This window comes from Mus caroli, unplaced genomic scaffold (genome assembly GCF_978045245.1).
Source record: "Mus caroli unplaced genomic scaffold, Mus_caroli_1 scaffold_14, whole genome shotgun sequence".
Lineage (NCBI taxonomy): Eukaryota > Metazoa > Chordata > Mammalia > Rodentia > Muridae > Mus > Mus caroli.
Genome location: NW_028227269.1, coordinates 82483623 through 82509993, shown reverse-complemented (window position 1 = coordinate 82509993; position 26371 = coordinate 82483623). Strand labels below are relative to the sequence as shown.

The 26371-nt window shown below is 46.1% G+C and overlaps 1 protein-coding gene across 2 annotated transcripts in view; it reads left to right on the top strand.

The window, feature by feature from the left end:
• The first annotated feature begins 769 nt into the window (after positions 1-769).
• Positions 770-26371, top strand: part of Heatr4 (HEAT repeat containing 4) — a 37066-nt gene continuing 11464 nt past the window's right edge. Inside the window, exons 1-11 of one of the 2 annotated variants that reach the window (XM_085830534.1) lie at positions 770-793; positions 5192-6159; positions 7596-7786; positions 9128-9268; positions 10662-10859; positions 12108-12251; positions 16373-16534; positions 18498-18658; positions 20371-20475; positions 25067-25185; positions 25711-25891. In XM_085830534.1, the coding sequence (XP_085686660.1) occupies positions 5240-6159; positions 7596-7786; positions 9128-9268; positions 10662-10859; positions 12108-12251; positions 16373-16534; positions 18498-18658; positions 20371-20475; positions 25067-25185; positions 25711-25891 (2322 nt within the window). In that variant the 5' untranslated portion in view covers positions 770-793; positions 5192-5239. Of the gene's footprint in view, positions 794-816; positions 874-5191; positions 6160-7595; positions 7787-9127; positions 9269-10661; positions 10860-12107; positions 12252-16372; positions 16535-18497; positions 18659-20370; positions 20476-25066; positions 25186-25710; positions 25892-26371 lie in introns of those variants that run through there. The other variant, XM_085830533.1, reaches the window with a different exon arrangement.

Here is a 26371-nt window from a genome sequence, read left to right as displayed (position 1 = left end):
ATCTAAGCATCAGCAATGTCATATTTACAGCACACTTCATTAAATAATTTAACAAAACACTAAGTACTAAATGGATCCTGCTAATTTTAAAAGCTTAAGTACAACTGAAGAAGAAAAAGGACGGTGACACATGAATATCACACACTGAGTCTATTAGACAGGGCTGGACCTGGAAGTCTTCCTGTTGTCGGGACAAAGTAATTTTCCAAGCAGATGCCTGAAGACCAGCATTTCTACAAGCTTGAAGTTGAGCTATCTGACTTACAAGATTTGAAGAAAGCACTTGTAAACAGAAACCACACAAAACAATGTCATTACCCCATCATCCAGCCAGGACTGGGGGAGGGGTGGTAGCAGAGGCGGTAAGAAGGGGATGGACCAGACCTGGGATACAACTTTATCTCATCACTCATCCTACCTGCCTGGTAATCTGGAAAATGCCAGAGTTGCGTATCCAGGTATTCTGTGGTTGGTTCTTCTTGGCGGGATATAAGGGCTCCTGGAGTGGGGGGTGGGGGTGGGGCCCGTGAACCTGTATAGACCTAGAGGGGTTTGTTGTAACAAATGGCCAGGAAATCCAGTGAGCTGCCAATCAACAAATATGAAACAATTTCTCAAAGTTCAGTTTACAAAGAAGGAGATTTGACAAGTAATTGAAGGTGTACCCCACCAGAACCCACAGCTTCTGTGAATGGACTTGGAATTCTGAAGACTTGGTTGCTTGGTGACCACCTGGCAGCTTTGGAACCTAAGCAACTTAGGAATCTTTAAGAAGCAGTACGGCACTTGGGAGGTAATGTCAAACCACTGCAGCTTTGGTGGGATGAGAAAGCCTTCGTCAGCATCACCTACAGGAGGAGAGGGCAGGCTGAGGTAATGGAGAAGACTGGTGCTGTGTGAAAGGCTCAGCATCCACACAGCTGCCAGAACTGTGATCGTAGTTGGGTCTCTTCTGGCTGTGGCTGGGGTCTTCAGTTTGTAAGGTGAAGGCATTAGAGCAGGCAGTTTATCAGCATGAAAGATCATGCCTTTAATCCCAGCACTTGGGAGGCAGAGGCAGGCGGATTTCTGAGTTTAAGGGGAAAAAAAAACAAACTGGGCGTGGTGGTGTATGCCTTTAATCCCAGCACTCAGGAGGCAGAGGCAGGTGGATTTCTGAGTTCGAGGCCAGCCTGGTCTACAAAGTGAATTCCAGGACAGCCAGGGCTACACAGAGAAACCCTGTCTCGAAAAACCAAAAAAAAAAGAAAGAAAGAAAGAAAAAGAAAAACAAACAAAAGAAAAACAGCATGAAAGAGATGGGCTCTCACTACCAAGGAATAAAAGAGGTAGTTTATTCAGAATCAAGTATTAGTGACCATAACCTGGGAATGTAGATTTCTCAAAATGCCATGTGCCAATGAGATAGCAATTTCATGAAGGTTTAGTATGAAATAAAAGGTCATAAATCAAGACAAGTTTCAAGTACATTGGTGGAAACATAAGATAGGAGGGTGACAGCCAATCGGGCACAGCTCTATGACAGGTCTCAGATGCTGTTTAATGACACTCCTAGGTTTCAGGTTGGAGAAAGCTAGTAGGCTGCCAAATTAATAACTCTACAAGGTTTTACCTAATAGTCACAAGGATGTGAGATCAGACATAAAGGTGGGAAAGAAGTGGCTATTTGGAGAGCTAAAGATGGCTCTAGGCAAACTGTTTTTGTTGCTTTGTTTGTTTGTTTGTTTTTCTAGACAGGGTTTCTTTGGGTAGCCTTGGCTATCCTGGGACTTGCTCTGAAGACCAGGCTGCCCTCAGACTCACAGAGATCTGCCTACCTGTCTCCCAACAAAGTGCTGGAATTAAAGGTGTGTGCTACCACCACCTGCTACCTCTAGGGAAATTGTAATTAGGTTCTGGACCTGCAAATTTCCAAACTCTCTACACTCTTGAAGTTCTAATCTGTTCACCAGCCTTGTAGAAGGCTCGGTTAACCATGGGACTTCTTTCCAGGGATTTTTTTGTTCACAGCATTTTCCAGTGTATTTGCTGGTGACGGCTATAGAGCTGTGTGAGAACTGGAAATCATAGGTTCAGACAGGAGAAGGGAAGGAAATTTTGTAGAGAAGATAGAGGGGGAAATTGGGTCCGGTTAAGAGCCTAGGGTCCCCAGATTCTGCTTTCCCCATTAACCAAACTTCCCCTATAATCAAAGCAGCAGGAAGCATTCTACCCTTGAACAGAACCCTCCATAGTCTAGCTGAAGTCCCTCACTGAGAAGCAAGAATTCCAACACAGTTAACACCTGCTTAAGGCCTCTCTTCCTTCCCAGGTGTAAACTTACAACTTTCTCCAGATCTCACCAGAAACCCGTCTTATAGGGAAAGGATATGCACTAAACCCCCTTGTGTAACTCCATGTTCTAACAAACAGAAAGTGGCTGGTTAGAATGGAAGGTTTGATTGGGAAAGGAATCCATGGTAGTTTGAATGAGAGTATCCCCCGTGGACTCCTACGGTGGAACTGTTTGGGAAGGATTACAAGGTGTGGCTTTGTTGAAGGAGGTGTGTCACTGAGAGTGGACTTTGAGGGCTCAGAAGACGCACACCATCCCCAGTGTGTCTTTTTACTTCCTGCTTAAGGTTTAAGATGTGAGCTTTCAGCTGCTGTTCCAGCCAACATGCCTGCTGTTTGCTGCTGTGACCCCTACCATGACTGACGGTTAACCCTCTTAAACCATAAGTCCATTGAAAAGTTTCCATAGTTATAATGTTTTATCACAGCAATAGAAAAGTAACTTACGCAGACGCTACGACCACCCACTCTTCAGAACCAGCTTTATGCAGAGAGTGACTTGGGTTGGGACAGAGGGGTGGAAATGATACAGCCTTGAGGTGGAGAACAGACAGAAACACAGCGTCGTGACAGAGCAGAGTGGAGGAGAGAGAGAGAGAGAGAGAAAGAGAGAGAAAGAGACTGCCTCATGAAGTGGAACAGCATTCAGAGAGAGCAGCCATGTATAAGCTTGACAGGAGTCCTGAAAGGAATGAGTGGCCCTTCAGTTCCCAAGGAACAAAGGAAATGCCTTGCTTTTGTAGGTCTTCGGGGGATGGAAGGAAGTTCCGTAGCGTATCATTTAGTCTGGCCTAGCCTGCATGCCAAGGAGCAAGCATTAGGCAGGACCACCGTGAGGGGGAGGGGCTGCTAGGTCACTACACAGCATGGCCTCTTATCAGTTCTCTGTCCAGTAAAGGGACGATGGAAGGGGTGGAGACAGACAGACAGACATCCAAACATACCCCCCCACACACACACAGACACACACACGAGTGGGAAGGTGAAGGCAGAACATAAAGGAAGGCTGGAGCATTTAAAATGGACCTAGCACGGAGCCCATTCCTTCCCAGGCAGCCATCATATCAGATATTAACTGTTCTTTGAGAATGTATTAAAACTGAAGACAACATGGTATTCTTTGTGATTACATTATTACAAAATTCCTTATGGCACAAGGGTACAGGGCATACCTGGGGACCCTCAATAACACTACATGGGTGGGAGGGAACCTGTCCTTAGCCTGTTTTTAAGGTGTTTAGGGGCTCGGTGAGATAGCTCAGTAAGTACCTTGTGTCCCACATTACCCAGCTTAGCCTGCACAAGTGTACCTTGGCATATGTATCCCCCCCAATAAAATAAATTTTATAGCTATAATAAAAAATAAAATAAAATGCTCAGGGACAAAATACTTCCTGGCATAGGAGCAAGATCCACACGAATATGTAAGAATGTTAAATATTTCGTAAGAATAGCACACTCACTTTAGAAGAACACTAATATCATCCCCACAGTCAGTTAATTTTTAACTATCCAGAGTGGGCACCATTTCAGGAAAAAATATCTCCTTGGTACCAACCTTTACCTTTGCCCTAATTTTTCTAGTCCGATTATTCAAATATCAAGTGCCCTTGTGGCTAGTGTTGGCCTCGTGGCTGTGAAGAAATGAAACAAACTAACGGTTTTTTCTGAAAATAAAATCCCAGAGAGACATCAAAATACTCCTATGTGACTTAATTTGCAGGAAGTTACTGATTCCGACCTGTAAGCAGACATTCTAGAGACAATGACCCTGACAGAAAGAAATGTCACAAGGTCAAGTCTCATCCCTAGAAGACAAACGCTGGTGGGAGAGCACATGCTGCAGCTACGGAGGAGCCCAGGGAAGGGTCTGCTGGCCTGCTGGATAGCTGGGGCAGGGTCACAACGGGCAGGAGTCGGTGAGGAGGAAAAGGAAGTGCTTGCCCATGGAAGTGGCAGGACCCACTGCTGAATGACGGGAGTATTTCCTGGTCCAAGGCCAGGGTGGCATAAAGATTAAATGTCACTTAAGAAGTCAAGAAAGGGCCGGGCGTGGTGGCACACGCCTTTAATCCCAGCACTCAGGAGGCAGAGGCAGGCAGATTTCTGAGTTCGAGGCCAGCCTGGTCTACAAAGTGAGAAGCCAAGCCTGGTCTACAAAGTGAGCTCTAGGACAGCCAGGGCTATACAGAGAAACCCTGTCTCGGAAAAAAAAAAAAAAAAAAAAAAAAGTCAAGAAAGTTTGGGGACAGGAAGGTATTGAGCTGGCCCTAAAAGAGTAGGTCAAGTTATGTCAAATATGGATGAAAAGCCATTTCATGTAGAGAGCATGAGAGTAAGCTGTACTATGGAAAGGAAAAGGGGTGCTCAGAGAAGTGGGGGAGGGTGGATCCAAAGCACAATAAAGTTATCCCCCACCCCTAGTGCTCTGAAGAGTGGGGTCTCCAGAGCTCACCCTGTACCTCCTAGTAGCCGGGACAAGACACCAGGTGTGTCCTGCCATACCTAGCTCCTTACAAGCAATTTAAACAGAGAGATGGATTTTTTTAAAAAATGGAAATGTGGGGTACTGTTGGAAAGCCACGGTCTCTCATACTAGAAGCTACGAGTGTCTGAGCTTTAGAGACAAATGTGAGAACTTGAAGCAAGGGTCTGATACAAGAAATATTTAGAACGTTGCATTATTTCTTCTTTATGCTCCCTAAACTACCAGGATTTCCTTACCTCGCTATGGGTTTCCAATTAATTCCTCCCAACCTAGAGTAGTCACTCCTCCTCCTCTCTCTCTCTCTCTCTCTCTCTCTCTCTCTCTCTCTCTCTCTCTCTCTCTCTCTCTCTCTCTCTCTGGTACCTGCAGGCTCTGCTTGTAAACCAGAAGTGTGAACAGAAAGATTTGAAGGACGACATGGCCAAGCCCAAAAAGAAAAAGGGTTCTTCCTTTCACTGCCTTGAGCCACAGCCCCCTCGGCTGGGATGGGGCATGGTCTTCCTCCACTCAAGACCCACGGACAAGGCTGGGTGTGCCTCGGTCTCCAGAGTACCGCCTGTCTTCCACTTCAGCCCACGGCACTGCGAGAGACTCAAGACCCAGTATTTGAAAAGGGCAGCGGCCAACCTTTCCTTCTCTGAAGATGTGGGGTGGCAGCGGGGACTGCCCAGCATGCCTTTCAGTCAGTATGATTTTAAGCACATCTACAACACTGAAAACATCCTGCCACCTCCACAGACCAGGGCCACCGACACTAAGAAACCTGAGTGCGCTGAGGCTCTGTATGCTTTAACCCTCTTGCCAGAAACCATCACTCACTTTACAAAGACACACACCTCAAACTTCTTGCCGGAAGACTTCACTTACTTGGCAAAGTGTTCTAAGGGTTCTAAAAAGCCGAAGAAAACAAAGCCCCGAGACCCAGAGCAGAAAGCATTTCCTGGACAAAGCCGCCATCACAACTTAAAGCCAGAAATCCTGGAGCTGTCAGTCTCTCCGGATGAGAGTCTGGAAGAAAGGGAAACCTGGCTTCCACCTGGGGAGAAGGAGGCGCGAGGCTGGGAAGCCATTGTTCTGGAGAAGCTGAACAAGCGCACCTCGCGATGGATCCAGAGCAAGCGGCCACCGAGGCCAGGACAGTCGCCCAACAAGTGGCAGTCCTTTCTCCGCCAGCAGTACGACTGGAGCCACATTCGGGATGAGCTCACTTCATCCAGTGACTTGGAGCTCCTCAAAATGCTGGAGGCGGAAGAAACAGCCGAGTTTATGGGGGAAAGTGCCCCGAAGCCACCAAAGGAAATAAAGAAGCCAGAGCTGCTGCTTCCCGTCTACTTCAGGTAGGCTGGCCTTAAGCAGGCCTGGCAAAGTCTGTGGCGCCCCTTCAGGGACTCCCCATAGGCTTCTTATTTGATGTCTTGGAGGTTTTCCTGGTACTTAGAATCAAACCCACGCCCTTGCATTTGCTGGGCATTTGCTGGGCAAGACCACCACCCCTGACTACATACACCACAGTCCACACTTCAGAATACACTTTCTGCCAACCTCCTCTTCACCAAGTTAGGTGTCTAAGCCTCTCCACGGCTGGCATTCTGGGCCGGACACTACTCTATCGTCAGCTGCTCCCTAGCACTGATGCTAGCAGCATCTCTGGTCTTCACCTGATAGAAACCAGGAACACCTCTCAGTTGTGATAAGCAATCATGTCTCAGACACTGCCAGATATCTCTGAAGGACCAAAATCACACCCTATTCAGAGTCACAGTCTCAAAGGATTCTGTCCTTCGCTTCAAGTAACTGAACTCTCGGGCAGGTGGCCCAGCCCACTAGGACTCCTGGAGATGTAGCCAAGTTGGCAGTGAGGAGCAAGGAGGGTTTGTGGCACTCTTTGGTCTGCCTCGCTTTGACTAAGACTCACTGACCTCAGACACGACCAGACTCGGGGCAGAGAAGCAAAGGCAGTCCAAAAGCAGGAGATGGCCCCACGTGTCTCAGATTAAATCCTCTTCATTCCCAGCTAGAGTGAAGACAGGGGCTATTCTAATCTCCCTGACAACCAAAAGGAAACTAAAAAGAAGTCAAAATGTAGTTATTTACTTATTGGGCAAATATGAGTTGATTTTTTTTTTCTTTTTGGTTGGTATTGTTATTTTAGATAGTCTAAGGAATGGTGGGAATAGAATACAAGGGGACAGATGTGTCCACCTGGTGAATAGACAGTCCATTCCTACACAGCCTCAGTGAGGTAGCACAGAAGGCTGTTTCTCTTCCCCCACCCCCACGTGAATCCTAAGGGAACCTGTGTGAAGAACAAGCTGCAGACAGGGGCATGGTGGCACAGGCCTGCAATCCCAGCACTTGGGAGGCAGACACGCAGAAAGAGCACAACTTGGAGGCCAGCCTGGTCTAATACTAAATTGTAAGCTAGCCTGAGCTACATGGCAAGGTCCTTTCTCAGTTTTCCCATACACGTAGAAGAGGGAGAAGAAAATGGACAGGGCTGAGCAAGAAGCACAGCTGTTCTCTCACGGTGTCTGCCTGTGGCTTCCAGAGGCATGGCTCCATCGACAGAGGGGAGCAGGGTGGCAGGAGACAGGTTCTCCCAATGGCTCCATATTCAGATGGCATCATAGAGAGAATACTGGTCATTAGACGCAGTTCTTCTAATGCTACCATGTAGGAGCGGAGCTTAAGTGGGCTAGAGTGAACCATGAACCTGAGGGGAAATATCTTCTACCCCACCCACTTTCCCCCCTTCCCTCTCACCTCTGCTAAGGTTACCTGGTTACTCCCCACAAGTACACACAGCAGAAGCCATGTCTGGCAACAACATGACAGCCGAGGTTATCCGAGCAGAGAGAAGCAACATGCAGCATATGACTAAGAGCCACTTCCGGCAGGTGAACCGCAAAGCCGGGGAGTACGCTTACGCTACGGACAACACCTTTGAGCAGGAGATGTACTTTGGTAATGCTGGGCTCTGGGGTGGGAATACGGGCTGAGGAAACGAGGGCATCTTGGGACAAGAATAGCTGTGGGTGGGGATGAGAGTCTCCGGGTGCATCTCCCAGCGGTAGTATAGGATTGTGGCTAGTGGCGAGCACACATTTCTTTTCCCAGCCTCTCTCTCTCAGTCTTACCAGGGTGGAGGGGGGGTGGAGAGGCTCGTGAGTCCAAGCTGACTTTGGGAGGACTGTTCTCTGTCTGTCCTGTCATCACTTTTAGGTATCCCCTCCCACCCACCTGACCTGCTGTGCTTTAAAAAACAAACAAACAAACAAAAAAAACCCAAAACAAACAAACAAAAAAATCCCACAGGTTTTGGAGTCTGACAGATTTGTTTAAACACTGGCTTGATTCCTTCTTAGTGCTCTTCAGCAAATTACATAATGCCCCCCTTACCCCAGACAAAACATGGTAGTTATTTGTAAAGCAATGTTAACAAGACTGTACATTCAGTGCAGGAGACAAGAACGCATCTGTAGAACTTCTGCTTAGCACACAGGAGGTGATCATGCCTACCTGTCCCCTCCCTCCCTTCCATTTAGCTAACTTTTCAGTGCCCAGACTCGCAGAACACAATCTATTGCATGTTCCAAGTGGGCTTCTTTTTTCTTCTCTCTTTTTTTTCCTTCCCTTCCCTTCCCTTCCCTTCCCTTCCCTTCCCTTCCCTTCCCTTCCCTTCCCTTCCCTTCCCTTCCCTTCCCTTCCCTTCCCTTCCCTTCCCTTCCCTTCCCTTCCCTTCCCTTCCCTTCCCTTCCCTCTCCTCTCCTCTCCTCTCCTCTCCACTCCTCTCCACTCCTCTCCTTTCTTTCTTGACAGGGCTTCTCTGAGTAGCCCTAGCTGTCCTGGAAGTGACTCTGTAGACCAGGCTAGTCTTGAACTCACAGAGCTCCACTTGCCTCTGCCTCTGAATGCTGGGATTATGGGCATGCACTGCCACCACCGCCCTGCTCCATGCTTCTCCATCACTTCCATCTTGCTTCTACACTGCTAAAGGCCAGGTCTCCTTAAGGAGCTTAACAAAACTATACTAAGGGATTTATAACTGGCAGGGTTAACTAAGTGCCCTTCTTCAGTGTCTAGTACTACTGGAAATGAGTTTCTGCTTAACCACTGTAAAACATTATCTTTGGCCCTCCTAGGCCTTTATGAGGTTTCTCTACAAGGCTTCCAGCCGTGATGTTTCTCGTCTAGGGCATGGTGGTACATGGCTCTAATCTTGGCATTTGGAAGGCAGGGAAGCAGAAAGAGCATAACTTTGAGGCCAGCCTGGGCTACATAAATCCATTGCATTTGTCTTCATAGATGGAGTGAAGATTGTTCACCAGATTGGTGGGAGGAAAGACCAGATTGTCCTGGAAAACCTCAATCGGTATGACAAGCACCTAACCAAGGTCTTCCCGGAAACCCCAGAGAAGTGGAGCTTCCAGCCTATTCCTGAAATGCGTAAGGAACCTTATCAGAAAGCTAACGGTGGGGGGTGGGGTGGGTATGGAATGGAGGCTCTTTCTTTAAAGTCATGGACACCACCAGCAATGGGGCCCTCCCTTCCCGACAACTAAAACCGTTGTAAAATGCTAATTGTAAGATGGTGGAGCTTGCTACCAGTTGGAATCTGATATTACTTAGGTATAAACACATGGTTTAGGGTAACTGCCAATATGATGTGTGCACTCAGCCTACCACAGGAAGCCCATCAGACTCCCCACTCACCCCTGTGTTCCTGGGCTGCTTTTACCCCTTCCCAGCTCCTCCATGCCTCAGATCCGAGGGTCTTGATTTCTTTCTTTTTTTTCTTGATTATGTCTCTGTGTACGGTTGTGTATGCCTGTATGTGTGAGGATGCAGGGGTGGACATGTGTGTGGAGTCCTGAAGCTAATGGCACAGAGACTCCCTTACCTTCTCTCCATCTTACTCATCGAGCTAAGGTCTCTCAATTGAACCCAGATGGCATTGATACAGGTAGTCTAGCAACCCTGATTTTTTTTTTTTTTTTGAGATCTCCTGTCTCAGTTTTTCAAGTATTTGAATTTTAGGCAGGCTGCTGTACTTGCCCATCTTTTATCTGGGTGCTGGGGATTCAAATTCTGGTCTTCAACATTTGCAGAGCAAGTGCTTTACCCACTGAGCCATTTCCCTGCCTTTTCTTTTCTTTTCTTTTTTTAAAGTACATCATTCTCTATTTTGTTAGACAAAGGTGACCAAGAAATGAACTTCTAAAACAAAACGTACCCATCTTCTAAGAGACAGTGTCTCTAAATCCTAGGGTTCTTTGCACTATTCAGATGGGCTCTCTAGGACTGAGCATGTAGCTGGGTGTCTTAATCATTATTCTATTGTTGTGAAAAGACACCATGACCATGGCAACTCTTATGAAAGAAAGCCTTTAACCAGAGGCTGGCTTACAGTTTCAGCAGCTTAATCCATTATCATCATGGGAGGGGGCATGGGAGCACACATGGTGATAGCATAGTAGCTGAGAGCTACCTCCTGGTCTGCAGGCTGGGAGCAGGGGCTTGGGGGGGACAGGGATGGACAGATGGATAGAAAGACAGAAACTGGGCCTGGTTTGGGCTTTTGAAACCTCAAAGCCCACTGCTGGTGACAGAATTTCTCCAATATGGCCACACCTACATTTAATAAGGTCCTACCTCCTAATCCTTCTAATCCTTTCAAATAGTGCCACTCTATGGTGACTAAGCATTCAAATACATGAGCCAGCGGGGGACATTCTTATTCAAATCAGCACACTGAGTAGGTATAGCATTTGCAAGCATGTACAAGTCCCCAGGTTCCATAGCCAGACAGTGAGGTGAAACCCAATTCTTCATTACACAGCTTACAAACTCAGGAAAGGAGTCCAGCGTTGGACTGCATTGCCAACCGAGACCAGTCTGCTGCAGGTAGGTAAGGAGGCCACATCGGCCAAGACAAGGAGACAAAAGAAGCAGGTCCAACCCGTGGAGGAGGATGTGACGTGGGAGCTGGCCATCCTGCGGAGGATGCTGCAGGAGTGGAAGACTTCCTGGGGACTGAGTAAGTGAACGGATAGCCTGAGATAGTTGATGTTTCTGAATGTTTCCCAGTCTGGAAAACTCCAGCCCTCGCATGTAAAATGTAAAAGGCTGGTTGTCTCGTTAAGGGTCTGGATAAGAACCTTTCACTCTGCAGGTGCGAGGTGAACATTATTTTCATCTACACTGGGCTCGTTTTTACACGGGGAGGTGTGTGAGGGAGCTTCAGTAATGTGTGAGAACTTACTCTGTCACAGGCTTTCTGATCAGAGAAACAGGACACCAGGCGCTTTTGCAGGAAACAGTTCATTGTGAGCTAGCATTGTCTCTGCAGGATTTTCCTCAAAGGCAAAAACCACAGAAATCCAAGAACAGAACTTTTTATACTTTTTTTTTTTTTTTGGCTTATTTGTCTCCCATATAAGGTGACTTACCTTCCGGAAGAATGAGTACTTTAGATTACTGGGCACTGAGACTAAAAAAAGCTGAGGCGGAAAGAGAGGAGAAGGAAGGGGGTTTATGGGGGCGATGTGTGGATTTACACTACTTACGAACACTGAGCAGGCCACATGGCTGTTCCCTGGTTTTCTTCTCTTTGGCTCTTGGGGTGTCCCCTACCACAATCACTCTGAGAAAACTTCACAGGCAGAAACCCTGTCTTACCAGGTCTGAGACATGCTGGATAAACCATCCAGGACAGGAGACCTGAAAGGTACAGCCCCCAGTATTAGATATGAGGCTGTCCAAAGAAACTGCACCTGACTGTAGAACAAGCTCAGTTGAGCAAATGGGGTTAGCATGGATCTGTTGTCCTTCAAAGAGCATTAAGTAGAAGGCTGAATGCCTCTACCAACTGAGCACCTCAACCCTCACCCTGTTTGTTTTGGTTTTGAGATGGGCGACTATGGAGCCTAGACTGGTCTTGAACTCATGAGTTTATGACCTTCCTGTTTTAGCCTGACGGACACTAAGTAACTGAGTGCCACCATAACCGGTCAAACACTGTATTTTATTCCCATTTACCTTCCAAGAAAAGTTACTTAAGTACAGAGTAATAGTACATAAGATGAGACTGGGCGGAACTACCCGAGAAGTGTATGAATCACCACAAAAATAACTTGCCGAAGGAGTCCGTCTGTGAATTCATTATTCTGAGCTAAAATGTTCCTTGCAATGCCCTAGGGAAAGGAACTTCTTGTCTTCCCGTTTATTGTGTAATATGTAACCCTAACTAGGTGGTTCTCTTTCATTTTTTATTCCTATGACATAGTTATTGAATGGTATCACAAGACAGTGGAGAACCTACTACGGGACATACAAAGCATGTATGATGACATTAGGGTCCAGGCCATCACCACATGTGCTACCGCTGCTTTAGAAAGGCCCCGGGTTGCCACCACACCGGATAACTCAGGTGAGAGCCAGACTGAGCTGCTTGGCTGCTTGGGACCATCTGATCTGAAGGAGGCCTTAGAGATAACCTGAGCTCATTTTCCAAATGTAGAAACCACAGCCTAGAGTCTGCCTGCACAGCTCATCTCAAGAGCCGAGACTGTGGCTGCTGGATCTAGTTCAGGGTTGGGCTCCAGACCTCTGGAGCTGAGCATACTCTCTACTCCAAGGGCTTTCTGTAATACACACAGCCCTTATGTTTGCTCAGTGGCTTGCAATAAAGTCTATGTTTTCCCACCTTGACATTTCCTAACAGAAAGAAAAAAAAAAAATCTAATGGCCTGTGGACTGGTGAGATTGCTCAGTGGTTATGGCCATGGGCCGTTCTTACAGAGGTTCTGTTCCCAGCACCCACATGGCAGCTTACAATGTCTGTACTCCTGTTCTAGGGGATTTGGATCTGATAACCTCTTCTGGCTTCTATTGGTACCAGGCACACGTGTGCTACATGTACATACATTCAAACAAAATACTCATACAGAAAAAGATAAGGATGGAGGGTGTAACTCAGGCGTAGAGTGCCAGCCTGGCATGCACAAAGCCCTAGGTTTAAGCCTCATCAAAGAAAAGTAGGAAGGGGGCTGGTGAGATGGCTCAGTGGTTAAGAGCACTGACTGTTCTTCCGAAGGTCCCTAGTTCAAATCCCAGCAACCACTTGGTGGCTCACAACCATCTGTAACAAGATCTGACTCCCTCTTCTGGAGTGTCTGAAGACAGCTACAGTGTACTTACATATAATAAAATAAATAAATCTTTAAAAAAAAAAGAGAGAGAAAAGAAAAGTAGGAAGGGGAAAGAAAAAATACATAAATGGATTTGATAGATTTTAATCTTAAAAATGAATTAAGAATTTTTCCATTGTTGCAGAGTTTGTAATCTTTTAGGGAAAATAATGTTGGCATCACTTCTCCTTATTGGCAATAACAGGTATGAAAACCTCCCCTCTACTACAGTCAAAATTACAACCTGCCAAAGATGATTCCACAATACAGGCTCCTGGTGATGAAATGTTAGAAACCCATCCACTCCTCTGTATCGAATGTGCCTTCTCAGAGTCATTAGCCAGAAACCTGTGCCAGCTTGCTCCTTCTCTAAGCTAAGACATCCCAAGCTCAGTTTCAGTTTCTCTTCACCTGTGGTTGGACAGTGACTGCCTGCTTCCACTTCTTTTTTTTTTTTTTTTTTTTTTTTTTTTTTTTTTTTTGGTTTTTCGAGACAGGGTTTCTCTGTATAGCCCTGGCTGTCCTGGAGCTCACTCTGTAGACCAGGCTGGCCTCGAACTCAGAAATCCACCTGCCTCTGCCTCCCGAGTGCTGGGATTAAAGGCGTGCGCCACCACGCCTGGCCCTGCTTCCACTTCTGCTCTCCCTACCTACAGTGAGGGGCTGGGACTGGCTGTACCTCTTCCAACTTGTCAGCTTTTAAAGGTTCCTCCACTTTCTTTCTGTTTATGGACTTGGAGCCGTGGACATTCCCCCGGATGTCACTGTTTGATTGATGGCCAGCCCTAGGCCACACACCTGCATGCGTCCTCAAGCAAGCACTCTACCAACACATCTACATCTTCCAGGTTTTCAAGTTTGCAGCTCCCTCTACTGGAAGAGTTTGTCCTCACCCGACAACCCTTAGGTCTACAGCAGAGACACCGATTCCTCTGAGAAGCTTGCTAGAAGTTTCCACACATAATTTGTTACTTTTTCTTGTTTCTTTGGGTAATGGATATTACCCAAAGCTGCATACAGTCTGTGGCACTTGGCAGGGCTATGTTCTGAGAGATGTATCACCATACAGTGTCATCCTTGTGCAGACACAGTAAGAAGTATTTACATGAGACAGCTGCAGTGTCACTAGACACATCTTATGGGACCGCTGTGGTTTATGTGATCTGTCGTGGACCGAGATATCTTGTGGCACATGAATGGACATACAAGAGCACCTTTGTCCTCACAACTGTAATCACAGTTAGATTACACAGGGCCAGCATGTGTATCTTTCAATCTTATTACTAACTCAAAGAAAATGACTTTATTTTTTTAAATACTCAATAGACTTTTTAAAAAGATGTATTTATTTGTTTTATGTATATGAGTACACTGTAACTGTACAGATGGTTGTGAGCCATCATGTGGTTGCTAGAAATTGAACTATGGACCTCTGCTCACTCTGGCCCTGCTCGATCCAGGCCTGCTCACTCTGGCCAAAGATTTATTTATTGTTATATGTAAGTCCTCAGACACACCAGAAGAGGACATCAGATCTCATTACAGATGGTTGTGAGCCACCATGTGGTTGCTGGGATTTGAACTTAGGACCTTAAGAAGAGCAGTAAGTGCTCTTAACTGATGAACCATCTCTCCAGCCCCCTCAATAGACTTCTATTTGCTCACTAGAAATGCACACATTCCTATCTACATCCCTTGATTGACTATCCCTTCTCTGAAATGCTTGGAACAAGAAAAAAATGGACTATTTCCAGATTTAGAGTATTTGAACATACATGAATTATCTTGGACATGAGACAGATTTTAATTACATGAAATGTTAGAATGTATGTATACACACACATGTAATCTCCAAAAGGTAATTTCATACAATATTTAAACTGTCTCCATTTTTATTGACCCTGTCACATGAGGATAGATGTGGAGATCCTACCTGTTGGGGGGGTCATGTCTGTATTTGGAATATTTCAGATTTTGGATTCAGAGATCAAGGGTCTTCAACTAGCAGTCTGCATACGGGCCTACAACCTAAGTGGAAAAGGCAGATGGACTGAATGTGGATGCATATGCCTATATACTAACCCTTGGGAGGGAGAGGCAGCAAGATCAGGAATTAGCTCGGGCTTTGGGGACCCTTCAAAACCAAACAAAGAAAGAAAGAAAAGTATAAAACCACTCAGAGCTCTGCTGTTTCTTGGGAAGATACTTGTGGGCAAAGAGGTGACAAGCCTTTCTCCTTCAGCATAAGAATTTAAACTTCAGTCCAGTGCCCGTCTCTTCTCTAAGCTTCTGTTGTTTTCACAGTTAGTGCTGGAGACTTAATCCAACAGGTCGTGCCTTCAAAGCAAATGCTCCACAACTGAGCCAAAATGCTTTCCTATGTTTATGGGCCAAATTGTTATGATAAAAACAAGACCCAGCTGATAAATCACCTGGGCAAAACTATAAATGAAAGTTAAGACACCTGACCAATACCATCCTTTTGGCCTCCCCAGATGCCCTACTACAAAGCATCCCCCCCCCCCGAGACCCTAACTTGTACCAATGGAGTTGCTAAAGAGCTATTATACTCGTGGAGCATAAATTCATCCAGAGTGAACACTATGGAATTCTCCACAGCTTCATGGACCCCAGGCAGGCCTGGAGGGATAGCTAAATGGTTAAGGCCACTAGCTGTTCTTCCAGGGGACCTAGGCTTGATTCCCATCACCCACATGGCAGAGGATCCAAAGCCCTTTCTGGAGTCTACAGGCACTACATGTATGTGGTGTGTAGATATACATGCAGGCAAAACACCTAAAATAAAAGGTAAGGAAAAAATATTCCCAAGTTTAAAAAAAAAAAAAAAAAAAAAAAAAAAAAAAAAAAGGTGGCCCCAGATGAAAGGACTGCCTGGCATTGCTGCCCTGACACGCGTGAGCTCCTCCCATCCTTCTCAGCACAATGCTTATGGCAAGAATCGGTGTCCAGTTAAAGCGAAAAGACCCCCTGTGGGATTCTGCAGTGAGATCTACCCGGGCACAAATTCAACCTGAGTTGAAATACTGAATTAGACGATGTGAAGTGGCAAAGCATAAGTATAATTGCTATGATGGAGTAAATGGGCTGGTGTTGTTACTAAGATAAATGATGGAGGTTACTGTAACTAGCTGGAAATATGTTTTGGCTTCGGTACTAGAGACAAGATGATAAAGGACTGAAAACTGGTGCATCAGCACCAGTGTCCTTTGGGCATAAAATCCTGCCCACTGGAGGCAGCCATCTGACCTGTGGTTTAGAAAGCCTTAGATGTAAGGCTGACCTTGGTCAGGAAGCTGTCTGAGAGAAAAGCAAAGGACTGGAGCCATCTTTTTGATTGCAGAGCCAATCATTGTGGATTTGCCAGCGGTCCTCCTGCCTGTTCTAGAGGATGCTCTTTCTCACAGAAATCCCAACGTGAGGATGGCGGCCGCAGTATGCCAGTATTGCATACAGTCACATAATCCCACTGCCCGAGACATCATGCAGACAGCCCTCATAAAGGGTGAGTAACAGCCACCTGGGACCTGGGACGTGGGACAGAGGTGACCTCACCGACAGCTCTCTGTCTTCTTTTCACTGGAATGCTGGGATGTCTGCTATTTTGCCTTTGAGTCTCTGTTAGGCACATGGAGATTTGGTTCTTCATAGGTACTTTTACAACACTGGTGCCATGAACTGGTACCTGGTGTAAGCTTTCACAGATGAAGTCTATAAACCATGTCCTAAAATGGATGAAACCGGAGATAGTATCTTAACTAAATAAGCTACAACTAAAAGACAAGACCCCACCCCCACCCCACGTTTCTATGTGGAAACTATAATTAAAAGATCAACCTGGAGGTGAGGAGAGATTACTAGAGGTTAGTGGTGGAAGGCAGAAAGTGGATAAAGGCAGTGGGTTTGATTGATGCAGTGCTGCGTGCATGCATTGAAATAGCCCCCTCACCCTGTTAATACTACAGTGAATGCATGACTAGCCAATGATTTAAGGCCTAGGCGTCTAGTCCAATGGTAGTATGATTGCCCAACACATCAAGACCTTGATTGGATTGTACCAAGAAAGACAAATATAACATACAATGGCCTCCTATATAACATTTTACTGTTGAAGATGACATAACAACAGCTAAGTACATTTTGTAAGGTTCGGTTTTTAAGTCACCCCTGGATGTCATGCTTCGGGCTTCTGCACGGTGGCCTCCAGGCCTCACCATGCTGGGGTTAACAGCTGTCAGGTGAGAGGTCACTGACCTCTCTGGATAAGCTAGCTGTTCCCTGACTTGAGGAAACGCTGACTAGTCGGGTCTTCTACATGTAAACAACCCACTGCCTGATACATCTGTTTTAGGGACTTCCTCCTGCCTCCCTATGGCCTTCCCAATCTCCATGGAAAGAATCAGCTGCATTTCTTAGCTAGGTCAGAAGTGTTACCCATGCCCGGCGTGCTAGCGCACGCCTTTAATCCCAGCACTTGGGAGGCAGAGGCAGGCGGATTTCTGAGTTCGAGGCCAGCCTGGTCTAAAAAGTGAGTTCCAGGACAGCCAGGGCTATACAGAGAAACCCTGTCTCAAAAAAAAAAAAAAAAAACCAAACAAACAAACAAATAAACAAACAAAAAAAAGAAAAAAAAAAGACGTGTTACCCAAGAAGAGCTCTTTTAAAAAATTTTTATTTATTTATTATAGCTCTCTCCGGCCCCACCCTCTCTCCAAAGATTGATTGATTATATGTAAGTACACTGTAGCTGTCTTCAGACACACCACAAGAGAGCATCAGATCTCATTATGAATGGTTGTGAGCCACCATGTGGTTGCTGGGATTTGAACTCAGGACCTTCAAAAGAGCAGTCAGTGCTCTTAACCTCTGAGCCATCTCTCAGCCCCCAAGAAGAGCTTTTATTCTTTTAGCCTGCACTTGAAAGGTAGAAGCAGTGGTATCAGAAGTCAAAGTCAGATCCAGGAGGTTGCATAGCCCTTTAATCCCAGCACTCAGGAGGCAGAGGCAGATGGATCTCTGTGAGTTCAAGGCCAACCTGGTCTACAGAGTGAGTTTTAGGATGGCCAGGGCTACACAGAGAAACCATGTCTTACAAATAAAAAATAAAGTAAAATAAAATTTAAAAACAAAGCAAGAAGTCATGGACAGACTGGGGCTCTAGCTTGGTGTCCCCAGTACTACTACCCACAGCTACCACCACCCCCCAAAAAAGGTTCAAGGTCATCTGCTACACAGTGGGCTTAAGGCTAGCCTGGACCAAATGAAATCCTGTCTCAAAAAAAAAAAAAAAAGTGTTTTTAAATCTTAAAATAGTCCACGTGGTTGAACTATGGGAGCGGATTTCCAGACTCAGAGGGATAATGGGAGGTGAGGTATCAGGCAGACAACAGTACCAGTTTGCAAGCAGTGCTCTGTAGGAGGAAAAGATCCTTGTGAACCGGCACCATCCTTTTCAATCCACGGGACAGGTAACAGCGTGGACAGCTGGGCCGCAGCTCAGTGCTTGGCTCTGGAAGGCATTGCCAGCTACCCGGTGATCAAGAGGCTCCTCCACCAGCTTTTCCACAAGAACAACCAGGCCACTGAAGAGCAGGCGTGTCTACTCCTCAACCACCTCCGGGTAAATAGGGTACGTGTTAGCTTCAGAGAGAAGCGGGTGAGGAAAGAAGGCAGGCAGCCGAGGAGGACGGTGAGCACGGGGCAGGCGCACCGAGTCTGTGCGGGACTGGGCGTGGAGGTGTGAGAAGCCAGCTCACAAGTTTCCAGTGGGAAAAAGGTTGAGTCCTGCCGTGCCAATCTGCGCTTGTCTCAGGTTGATCACGCAGGACCCCACAACTGCATTTATTACTCTGGGTAGGAACGCAGACCAAGGCAGAGACAGACCATCCGAGGGACTGAAAACCGGAAGGGAAGGCTCGCAATGTCTGCTCAGCTTATTAGCTGACCTTTCTTTTCTTTTCTGGGTTATAACCCAAGTCAGACCGCTTGGGGAGAAGAGTGCCCTATTGAAGAAGTATAGCAAAATTCGAGGCTTTTAGGCTTGAGAGTGTGGTCTTTGTGGCTTAGTGCTCCAGGTGCTGGTCATAAAACAGATAGCGACATTCCTTCCTCCACCCACCCACTTCCTGGGTTCAAAGAGTGTTCATTCAAAGAAAGTCACCCTGACCCACCTTGACCATTGCTGGAACCTGCAATGCAAATGTACTATCTAGGGGCTCTTAGATTGTTAGGGGCTCTTAGAAACTGTCTTGAGAAATAACCCTCACAATTACCAGGTATTCCTCGTGACACTTGTGACTTTATACTTCCTTGTGACTCTTAACTAGTATTTTTGGTATTTTCCAACAACGCCCTCCCCACCTCCTTGAGTTGTGGTTTCTTCCTTTAAATACCCCCTTACTCAGCTACTCGGGGCACCACGGTCCTCTACCCCTGCGTGGTGTATGACCATGGGCCCGAGAGCGCTCTTGAATAAAAATCCTCTTGCAATTTGCAGCAAGATCGTTTCTTGTGGGTGATTTTGGGGTGTCGCCTCTCCTGAGTCAGAACGTGGGGGAGTCCTCACGTTGTGGGTCTTTCATTTGGTGCGTTGGCCGGGAAGCGTGACCACCCCTCACACCCGAGAACCGACTTGGAGGTATGGGGATCCCCTCTTGTGTGTGTGCCGGCCGGTGTCTCTGTTTTGAGTGTCTGTTTTCTGAAACGAACATTGGAACATGTGCTTGTTGTGTTGGGTTGTTTGTGTCTTGTCCTATGTTTCTGAAGCATGGCGAAGTCTGAGTTTGGATCCATCTGAGTTTATGGAATTTGTGTCTTGGTTTTCGGGTTGCGAGATCGTGGGTTCAAGTCCCACCTCGTGCCTTGGTTTTACACCTGGCAGAGTGAGGGTCTCCCTTCGGGGGTCTTTCACTATCTCTTATTATCCCAACCGTCCCTTAAAAGGAATGGTACCTATGACCCTGGGCATCTACTCTGCTGGATGCCATGTCAGGAAATAATTTCTTCGAGACTCTCTTATCTTTAAGAGTGAGGGAGACTATAGGTGGAACAACAATATGAACTAACCAGTACCCCGGAGCTCGTGTCTCTAGCTGCATATGTATCAAAAGATGGCCTAGTCGGCCATCACTGGAAAGAGAGGCCCATTGGACTCCCAAACTTTATATGCCCCAGTACAGGGGAACGCCGGGGCCAAAAAGGGGGAGTGGGTGGGTAGGGGACTGGGGGGTGGGTATGGGGGACTTTTGGGATAGCATTGGAAATGTAAATGAGGAAAATACCTAATTAAAAAAAAAAAAAAGAGTGAGGGAGACGATCCACGCAACGCTTCCTTTTCCTCAGACCCTGATCCACACAATGCTTGCTGTGGAGCTGAACAGCAGGCAATGGAAGGACCGCATTGTGGCCTGCCGTGCTTTCTCTCAGATCACTGGAGAAGTCTGCATAGTAAGTCTCCTGTCTTTGCTTCCAGAAAGCTTGGCCAGGCTGGCCCGGACTCTTCCTACTTTTTGCTACTATCTGGTATCTCATTGCTTCCTCTTATTCATAACTTGGATTATTGTTAAGGATTATGTACCTCACCGGGCATGGTGGCACATGCCTTTAATCCCAGCACTCGGGAGGCAGAGGCAGGCGGATTTCTGAGTTCGAGGCCAGCCTGGTCTACAGAGTGAGTGCCAGGACAGCCAGGGCTACACAGAGAAACCCTGTCTCGAAAACCAAAAAAAAAAAAAAAAAAGGCTTATGTACCTCTCTGACTTTAAGCAGTGTTTCTGGTTGGGGGTGGCAATCTACAAGCTGTGATCTATATACACACAAACCAAGAGAAAGAGCTTAGAAACTTTATAGTAATTTGACCCTGTCTCAGTATCAGGAAACATAAAAGTATCAATGATGCATTCCCCCCTCAGCTTACACTGGAAATTGGTCCTTGATTACTCTGAGAAGCAGACTGAAAAGAGCCAACAATTCAACTCTCAGTGCCTGTGCTGCCTCTCTGAACATCCAGCGCATACATACAAACACATGGCCCTGTCTTTAAAAAACAACGGCATTGCAATTTGAGCAACAAGACTAATGATGCTTATGACTTGATGTCACCCCGTGGATCCTAGGATTGAAGGCCTAGGCCAAAGGCCTTTGTGGAAGACCAGGGGACTCCAGGCGCTAGAACTCAAGGGTGGTGCAAACAAAGCCCTCTGTATTTTTATTATTAGAGCAAGTAAAGCAGGAGGTAATGGTCACAGTTAGCTTAAGCAAATACAAGTACAGTGAGGGAGGCCACCTGGGGTTATTTACCCATCTTTGCCTGTGCGAAAAGAGCCAATATTCTTCCAAGGCCTTTGCTTTCCCCACAGAGAATGTGGACTCACTAGGGCATCTCTTCCATTCATTCATCCAGCATAGTTTATGCAGTTCTTTCCAGGAGCCACCTTGTGGGAAGAACATTCTGCTCCCTGTCCCACCCACAGTTCCTGGCACCCTGTCCCACCCACAGTCCCCGGCACCCTGTCCCACCCACAGTCCCCAGCTTTCTTATCTGGGCTCTCACGCCTTGAGAGCAGAGTGAATGTATGATGATGCTCTCTTGAAACTTTCAGGAGCCAGTGTGTATTGAACGTGAGTGGTTGAATAACTTGAAGGTGTGGAACTTGGCTACAACTGAAAGAATTTCGAGTGAGCGAAACCTGAAGCTCTTTTTACTATTCCATTCTAATCACTAGCTGTCGGGAGTGGAACTAGTCCCTTCCTCCTTTGTGCTACATACATACATATGTATATGCATAATATGGATGGGTGTATATGATATATATGGATATATATATACACAAATATATATGTTCAGTAAATGTTCAGCTGAAATTATATATATGGGAGAGGAATTAGAAAATAAAAGGCATTTTCTTCCCTCACAATTCTCATAGTAAGACTACAGAGAAAACAGTTTCCTTACAAAGCACCATTGAGGAGCTAGAGAGAGGTCTCAATGATGAAGAACATTAACTGTTCAAATATAAAGACCAGGATTTGTATTGCAGCACCCACATCCAACCGAGGTGAAGTTCCGCACATGCCAAAAACCATGAGCTTCAGTTGTAGCGAGAGATCCTGCAGTGGAAAAAATGCAGAGAGTGGCCGAGGAGGAGGGAGAATGCTCTCTTTTAGCCTGTCTGCATGTATGCATGTATCCCTTCCTCATGTACACACATGCTGTATGCATGTATCCCTCCTCATTTACACATATGCTGTGTGCACGTATCCCTCGTGTACACACATGCTGTGTGCAGGGATCCCTCCTCATGTACACACATGCTGTGTGCAGGGATCCCTCCTCGTGTACACACATGCTGTATGCCCATATCCCTCCTTGTGTGCACACATGCTGTGCACCTCACATACTTACATGCACAACACTTAAATGGACCCATAAGAACATTTCATTTCACCATTCAGTGCAGACTGGAAGATAAAACCTGGGTAATCAAAGCTGGCCTTCCAGGGGCATCCCTATGGATCGCTTGCATATCTGTGAGACCTGATATCTGGGATGAAAGGAATTATTTGCAAAGAAATCTCTTTTACTCCTTCAAGGGTGTCCCCCATTCTGCCTTGAGCTGGGCAAAGCTGAGAAAAGCTATTCTGTCTTTGGGTTGTTGATGTAATCCCTAAACACCAACTGCCTTCAATAGAGCTTGCATAGCATCTAGATCACCTCACTATTTGGTTTACCCTAGAGCCTAATATTTTGTCCCGAGTTCAGGACTATGATACATTCACAGTTTGGAGAGGACTCATACAGCAGCGAAAGCCCAGGACTCTGCTATTTGGGGACTGTGTAAGGGCTAGATTATAACTGGACTACGCCTACCCTTTGACAGAAAAAGAAGGACCTATTTTCTCTTGTGTCATTCTAGGGTTACTTAAAAGGGATCAGAGGATGGCACATTTGGATTCCTCAAATGCGTGTGTGTGTGCATGCACACGCGTGCACGCGTGCGCACACACACACACAAACACACAAGCACAGACACAAACAAGTGTTCAGCTCTTCTGGCAATGTTTCTTGACCTTTTGAATGAAATTGCTTCTCGTCTTTATATTAATGAATAACATTATAAGGCGCTCATGAAGGAGAGGGGGAAGAAAGACTATGCTGGTTAAATTCTGCCACTGCAGAATGCTTGCTGAACTGTGAGATGGTTCACTGTAGAAGCCATGGATAATTGTGTGTCTGATACTGGCGCTTACTTCCTGAGGGCTCATGGGGCATGCCATGTGAGAGGGATAATGGTGTTTTGTTCTCCCAGAGACATGTCCCCATCTTACTGAAACTGAGACTATATATAGTAGGGAGACGACCATAGAGCACAAGAGCACAGAGCATGGGCGGAGGGTTATTGAGAGAAGAGTATTTGTTCTCGATTGTATTCTGGCTCCATTCCAAATACCAAAGCACTACTACTGCTCCAGGCAGGACACCCTCTCTTGTACCAGGTACCGTTGTGTAGCAATGCTCCCATTCCTGTGGTACGCAGACACGCATAGAGGCAAGAAAACACTCATACACATAAAACTTTAAAAACACTAAAAAAGAGCACATCGCTGTGAACTGATTCCTAAGGGTTGGAGTAGATTTCTAAACACATAGAAGTCATCCCCTGGGGCAAAAGTTTTCCGTCCTGGATCTGGGCCACCTTCACTCATCCCACCATGGCCAAGGGAAAACAGTTTCCCTTTCATAGTTCTGTCCAGGGTTCACACCACTCTCACCTGAAGTGGCTTTGATTTTGTCATGGAGGTCAATGTCCTACTATTAAATTTCATCTTTTTCGTCTCTCTGTTTTTTTTTTTTTTTTTTTAGAGGGGAGGTTGGGTGTAATTCATAATCACCCTTTTGAATTAGAAATGCTGATCTGACCCAGCAGGGAATGTTACAGTGGTGATATTTGACAAACAAGAGGACCGTAAAATATCACCTGGATGAAATACTTAGCTGTAGCACTATTTCCAGGACACATACCCCAAAGTCCTTGTGTGCAGACAAGCGGTACTGATATATGAGCATCTCCTGGCCATTTTGTTTACAATAACTAGGAAAGAAAAAATTAGCCCTTATTTTAGTGTGTTCATCTCTTTATGACACTGGGTGCCGTCAATCAGTGCATATAGGAACAGGCTATTCCTTGCAGATGTGGGCGCCCTCCATTCTTTAACCCTCAGATTTTGTTACAGAAAGCAGCTAACCTGGCCATTCTGCATTATAACCTGAAGAGGTCTGAGAACAGGCTAATCCTTCTCACGTGCTATATAGTTCCCTGCTGAGACCTTAGCTGCGGACAAGGTATAGATGATGAGGACATGATAAACTGCAGGAGTTTAAAAGGGCAGTGTGTCTGAGTTCTTTCATTCACTCAGTAAGCAAGCAATTTCTGACCACATCCCTACTACACTGGTAAGACACTATAGGGGTTTCCTATGCTTATATGGGGCAGAGGAGACTTTACTAAAGAGGTGCCTTTTGAGCTCAGTCCTAAAGGAAAATATCTGATACCAAGTGAAGGTAGACAGCGAGATGTTTGGGGCTGGAAAACTAGTTTACACATAGTGACACCATCATCAACCACAACTGTAGTGATGTTTTCCTTTCCCTCTAAGAGAGAAGTGACCAACTGCCCTCGTTTGTACAGGACATGGACTTTTAGTACCCAAACCAGGAAAGTCTCAGGCAATCTGGCAGGAAGAAGTTACTCCATTATAGAACACTTTGAGATTTTAAGTCTCTTACACTCACTCTTTTGGCTCCAATGTGATACAAGAGTTGGAGAGACAAGTTTGGGAAATAGACCTGGATTTGAGACCGGTTATAAGCACTTACCAGAATCTCCTTGGGCAAGTTAGTCAAAGCCTGTACTTTATCGTCATAAATAGAGACACCATCTGCCCAACTGGATTGTGATTAAAGGATATGGGAAAAAAAAACAACAACAACCTGGTATCAAATACAAAATTGATAGCCAATTATCATGCCTATTTCTAGGATATGAAACAGAAAATAATCCAGCTGATGTGGAATGACTGGAACAAGGAAGTAAGGCAAGCGGCTGCCAAAGCCCTGGGGCGAATGAACCTTGGCAAAGAGATTCATGACATGATCAGGTAGGACCCAGTCACTATAAGCTTAGAAACCCTTCCTTTCTTAGAAGTGCCTGGGTGATTTGGGATTCAGTCAGCCTCTGTTGAACTCCCTATGATCGGCACCGTACTAGGTCCCACAGCAAAAGGTACTAACCTAGAACAGTGGCAGAAATGGTAACTGCTGTAGGAAAATGAAATATCAGTGTGGACTAGTTTCACGGAAATGCAGTCATTCCAGGCTGGAAGATAACTGCCAAAATGAGCACTGTATTTGTAAGAGGGGCTGGACAGGAAAGCTGAGTGATTGTTAGATGGTGAAAGGTGGCACTTTCTTTTATTTGGTTGTTCAAGACACCTGAATGTCTACCATATGTTTAGGTAATAGGAACATCTGAGGTCTGAATCCAGTGAACCATTGATGGCTATAAACTAACTAGGAAAGGGTATGGCTATATAACTGAGCCTACCAAGCTAGAACTCTATCCTGAGGGCATGGTGGTAGGGAACAAGGCACAGAAAAGCTGTGAAGCCACCTGTGTTTTACAGAGTTAAGCTGTGCCAAGGAAATTCCCAGGAGCGGATTAAGGCCCTCTCGCTGATCCGTGTGCTCAAACTCATGACAGCCAAGCTTCTCCCAAGCTTCCTGACCTGCTTCTCTGATGAGTTCACAGGAATTCGACAGGCAGCTTGTTTGGCGGCAGGTGCCTTGCAGATCCGTGACCAGATGGTAAGTCAAGGAAGCTGACTGTCATCGTATGGGACGGACCTTGAGAGAGCTTCCCTGTCTCTGGTGCCTGGTACACTCACTCTTCTATGGGAAGTGGGATGAGCAGTCAGTCATATTCATCAGCAAGGAGCATTGAGCTCTTAAGGAACTCGAACTTCAAGCCATAGCACCCTACACTCTCAATTCTGTTCTCTTCTCAGATAACTAACTAGCTTCTACTGCTGAGAGGTTTTAGGGTTAATTCCAACGGATGGAATTTATACTCATTATCAGGGACAAACTGGACACAGGTATTCAAAAGAAGAATACGCAATGCAGGGGTAAACCTTGCACTTGGGAGATAAGGCAAGAGGCAGAAGTTTCAAGAATTTGAGGTGAGGGGCTGAAGAAATGGCTCGATAATTAAGAGCACTGGGTGTTTTCCCAAAGGACTGGGTTTTCCCAAAAGACTGCCACCTACATGGCAGCTCACAACCATAT